At 37.2% G+C, this 5,536-nt stretch overlaps 1 protein-coding gene across 1 annotated transcript in view; it reads left to right on the forward strand.

Moving 5' to 3' along the window:
* Positions 1–369: 369 nt before the first annotated feature.
* The window catches only part of LOC104410853 (semaphorin-5A-like), a gene marked incomplete at both ends in the record, with an annotated part of 47,249 nt that continues 42,082 nt past the window's right edge, over positions 370–5,536 (forward strand). The window contains one exon of the mRNA XM_010021123.1: positions 370–432. Within this exon, the coding sequence (XP_010019425.1) occupies positions 370–432 (63 nt within the window). The remainder of the gene's footprint in view (positions 433–5,536) is intronic.

A 5,536-nucleotide genomic window follows, 5' to 3' on the forward strand; every position in this document is an offset into this window, starting at 1 on the left:
GGTGATGCAGCCCAGCTCTGCTGGGGAGAGTAGTTCAGCCTTTCCCTGTGTTCTTAACTCCTTACCTTAATAAGACTAATTTAAAGTGGCTAAATAGCATCAAATGTGACTGTGGTTATTTCTGCTATAGCGGTAGGTACAGTGAATCATGAGGATGGCCAACTTTGTTTCAGAGTAAGATACTGAAAAGACATTGACAGCAAAACTGCATTTCTAAGGAGAAAAAGCTTACAAGGCAGTTATGGATAGAGTCACCTGCAGCTAATCATCAGCATGCCTGGATCACGTATCTCAAGAACAGGCTTAGACAGCTCTGAGGCTTATATTTCTGTATTCCCTGCGCTTCTAACTAATTCCTGTTTTTTGCAGGCAGTGGAATGGCAATGCGATGAAGCTACTAAAAGAGCCTGTTACAGTAAAGGCAAATCAAAGGTAAGTGTGAGACAGCTGTTCTGCTTTAATAAAATTTATATGTTAATAGTAGGTGTAATTCAGTTTATAAATCTCTGCCTTATGCATTTTTACTGTATCTCTTTTTGAAGAGAGTTGTAGGAAAGGAGTCTGACACTGATGTATAAGCCAAGAAATAAAAAAGAATATAGGGAGTATAGGGTGAGAAGTACAGTCATACGATTCTTTTCTGAAACGATCAAGTACTTTAGTTTCCAACAATTTACTGTTCTGACTCTAAAACATCTCATATACAGTGGCTTTATTCTCACTTCATTTTCAGTACTGTAAATCCCAAATAACTGTGTAATTACTTTGTAAAATCCTCAATTTATTTCCCTGTGTATTAGATGCAGTTTTAGGAACTTTTATTTTTCGTATCTGCTGGCACTATGAAGAAAATAATATGAAATTCGCTAACTTTTTAGCCATGGGACTTGATATATTTTTATTTTTATTCAGAATAAATTTCTTACCTGGCCAGTTATGATTTCTTTTATTGAGCACAGGTAGGTGTAATGGAATCTGTATTAATGCTATGTTCTTTTGTGGCTGTCCTAAGCTGAAGCTAGTTATTAATCATAGAATCATAGAATGGTTGGGGTTGGAAAGGACCTTAAGATCATTTGGTTCCAACACCCCTGCCATGGGCAGGGACATCTCACACTAGATCATGTCACCCAAAGTTCTGTCCAAACTGATCTTTGAACACTGCAGGGATAGAGCATTTACCACTACTTTGGGCAACCTGTTCCAGTGCCTCACCACCCTCACTGGAAAGACCGTCTTCCTTACATCTAACCTGAACTTCCCCTGTTTAAGTTTAAACCCAGTCTGCCTTGTCCCATTGCTACAGTCCCTGATGAAGAGTCCTTCTCCAGCATCCTTGTAGGCCCCCTTCAGATACTGGAAGGCTGCTAGGAGGTCTCCATGCAGCCTTCTCTTCTCCAGGCTGAACAGCCCCAACTTTCTCAGCCTATCTTCATACGGGAGGTGCTCCAGTCCTCTTATCATCCTCGTGGCCCTCCTCTAGACTTGCTCCAACAAGCGTTAGAATTGCATACAATTTATTTTTGTGATTATTATACTGTTTAATCATTAAAGTTAATTGAGATAAATCATAAAGAATAAACACATCACCAGCGATAACTGCAAAAGGGCACAGTTGCTTTCAGGACCCACATTCAGTAGAACATGTCAGCATACATTATTGATGTGCAAAACTCAAAACCCCTCAGGCTTCAAAAACATATTGCACAAGCTTCTGACATCTAGTACAGGAAGAATCTCTTTGGCATAGTTATCTAATCACTGACTTTTTAAAAATTCTCTCATTAAACAGTTCAGTTCCAGCTTTTCCTACTATGTTCTAGAAAATAAAATTGTAGTGTACCTTTGACCTATCTGTTGCCATTTGAGATTGAAAGGGAAGAATAGCCTCACTTCAGAAGCAGGCCCATGTTATACTGTGAGGAGGGAGAGAAAAAGACAGAATTACTTGGGAAAAAAGTAAGTGTAGTCAATATACAGTTTAAAGCTTCATGCATTGAAGATTATTGCCTTTATGGAGGAACATCTTTCAATGTAGAAATAAGTTTACAGTACTGGGAATAAGGCATCGAGAATGGTGTTGCCTTCTTTGTTCTCCTTTCCTTTTCTTTCTATCCCAGTGTGGGAAACAAATATTTAGGAGTTACTGATCACTAGCCATTAAACTGCAGGATATGCTAGGTATATAAAAGTTATTAATAGCTAGAGAAAAGAAAGGGGTTAGATTTTACTTCAAGATTTCTAATATGAGTAGATAAATTCTGATGACTCAAATTACATGTGAAGGCTTTAATAAAAGAAATGGATTAGAGATCAGAATGCTTACTAGAATGCTTGTTAGTTGGTAGAGAGATTAGAAAGAACTTTTGGGACCTCATATTTTAAGCAAATGTTTCATTTTCTGAGTTATTTCTCTCTAGAGAATTTATGCCTCTTTATGTAATGTATCCCTCAAGCCTTCATCCTTAGCTTTCAAATGACAATACTCTGAAGAAAAAGAGTATGCTAAGAAACAGTATAATATGACAGATTGCACTGATCAAGGGGCACATACAGTAGAAACTGTCCTGGTAGGAATGCAATGTGTAACTGAACATTAATGCCACTAGTTTACTGTGATTTTCCAAGTTTAAAACTATGAGAATAACATTCAGCTTGTCTGAAAGTCACAGTGCAGTGACTGTGACCTAACATGATGGATGAAAGTAATATTAAATTTCAGACTATAGAAGTGTACTTTTGAATATTATGTTGACAACACTTTGTGGTGTAAAATGCACATTGGATTCAATGATGCAGAAGCACATGTTGCTATTAGATAATTTTGCTAGGAGAAATACTCAGCATTGGTGAAATGCATTTAATATTGGACCCTAGTGTAGTACATACATTCAGATTTTCATTCATTCTCAGCACACCCTTTTGAAGAAGCTGGCGATTGGAGGTTACGCCATCATTGTAAAATAGTATGTATGGTATTCTAATAATGACCTCTGCAATTGTTACTTAGTATTGTTATTAGCTGGATAAACATTTAGTGTTTCATTTGTATCCATAGCTTTGTTCCTAATTCACAATCTAGAAGTAAAATCTATGTATTTCATTACATTCAAAGGTAATCCTGGGACGAAATTTTTCTTTTCTCATTGTTGCCGTAGGGCTTTTTGTTTGGTGTGCAGACTTTGTGGCCTGAAAGCTTCATGTGGGAGTTGCTGGAGAAGGCAGAGATATTAACTAAAGCAATCTACCCAGCTGGAATGACAGCTGTCTTTTCTAACTTCTCATCCCTCTGTTGCTTTCACTGATGTGATCGAGGTTAAAATCAAAGGGTAAATTTATGGCCAGAGAAGGGATAGCCTAATGATGTTTGTCTTTTATTGCTTTATGTTCAAGACTAAAACAAGGTCACTGTACTCTGTGTAAGGAGGACTTATGCATGCAGATGAGGAAAGACCTGATCTGTGGTGTGCTTCTCCTCCTAATCAAACTACTAAAAACTTCATTTGCAAAAACTGGGAATTACTTGACCCAGAGGTATTCACTCTAGTGCTACAGTGAATTGTCCCTCTTCAGAGGAATTTCCCTGGGTGTCACAATTCCAATTACTATTATCAGAAAGACTGCTTGCTTGCTTGTTGTTGTATAAATAGACCCAGCCCAAATTGGGGAGTTGCTGGGGGTTGCATTTCTGTAACATTTCTGGGGGCAAATTCAATTTTCAGGACAGACTTGTAACTACATCAAAGGGATAGGAAAGATTGGAGACAAAACATAGAAGGCCAGAGAGATGAGGATTACAGTGATAGCTATGGGTAAATTATTAATTCAAATCCTGGTTTCTCTTAAAGTTCTGCTGACCACAGAGCAGCAGAGGGACAATGAGTTCACGCAGTAAAACTAAAAGTCAGTTTGCTGGTGGAGTGCCCTGAAACCAGAAGCTAGCTTTGAACCCTGAAGCAAATCTAGTACTTTAGAGATAATGGTCAGTTAAACACAGCTCTTTTTTTTTTTGTTCTTGAGAAAAAAGCTGCACAGAATTTTTGCCTCTAGCTGTTAGCAGTAGTTGTTCTGAGGTTTATGCTTTAGGAGTCAATGAGGGGAAAGAGCTGAAGGGGGAAATGTATAGGACATCTGTCACATTTGACAGTGTAATGCTCACTTGATGTTTGAAGGCTGATGTTTGTTACTGAGACTTCAGACATGTATCCACCAATTTGAGCTGTTACTTAAAATAACTACTGGCTTCAAGAGTGATCCAGACAAAATTATGTCCTTGTGGCCAGCATGTGGTAGCATTTAGAAGTCTAAACACCACACATGGGTAAGAGAATAAATTTGGCCATTCATGCTGGCACTTATGATAGAGACTGTTAAAAAGGAAAAATATAAATACACACAGTAAAATGTAATAAACCAAACAGTTTTTTAAAAATATGTAATTGAAGTCTCTTGTCCCATGCTTGTTTAAGATTCTAATGGCTCTGTGTGTTAGCATCTGAAACTTCAATAAAATTATTAAAAAATTAAGCAAAAGTGTGTTTAAAATGTTAGCCTATACAAGAAACATTGATGCAAACAGATAACCATATTCAGCCAGGTTGTCCTTGAACTGTCAAGTTGGTCTAAAACTTAAGTAGCAACTTAGCCTGCTTGGCTGCTGAATGGATTCTAGTAGTTGTATTTTGTTACAGGTATGTTGATACAAAAGCAGAAGGTACTTACTAAATGAATTTTTTTCTTTCAGAGATATTTTCATAGGAGAATAGGAAAGTATATGGCATAGAGGTGAAGAGAAACTGGAGAATAAGACTGTGTAAAAGATGGCCATGAAACCTATCACCACCTTCTGAAATAAAAAATTCTTTGGTTTTGAAGTCATTTGCATTCACCATTGCCACTTCTGCAACACGCATTTCTTTTTTTGTGCATGGAAAAAGTGAACCAGTACAGTTGAGCTTGACTCCAGAGCTAGAAAAGTGACTCTGAACAATTCAAATGACTAAATAATGGAGTCCTTTTTCGGTATGTTTTTGGCTGGTGATTGTTTTATTCATGGCTATTTTGTTTTTAATTTGTTTTCCATTGTTGTTGCTCTTTCATATGAAGAAAATAAATAGACAATTATAAAAGCTATTCTTTCAGTTTTGATCTTCTTGTACTGTGTACCCAACAAAAATTTCATGGGAGATATCTTATTTGCCCTTTTGCAGTATGGATTGTTGTCAAGTTGGCACAGGACTTGGAAAAGTTAGAGAAGAATCTTGTGAATCCCAGGAATGTCAGAGTTTAAAAAATTAACATTAATTTTTAGCAGAAAGAGTGGGTGATGAGCGTGCAAGTAATTTGGCAATGGCACTAGTTCAGGAAGCTCTGGAATATGAAGAAAAGAGGTTAGATGGTTGTAATGTCAGAACCCACTTATTTTTCCTACACTTACATTCCATGGCTTGATGTAAAGGGCAGGATGGAAACAACCCAAAGAATGAATTTCTATGTTACATTCTATGAACCTTCCTAAGCAATCTTCTCCCCCCCC

This window comes from Nestor notabilis, unplaced genomic scaffold (genome assembly GCF_000696875.1).
Source record: "Nestor notabilis isolate BGI_N333 unplaced genomic scaffold, ASM69687v1 scaffold22368, whole genome shotgun sequence".
In the NCBI taxonomy this organism is placed as follows: domain Eukaryota; kingdom Metazoa; phylum Chordata; class Aves; order Psittaciformes; family Psittacidae; genus Nestor; species Nestor notabilis.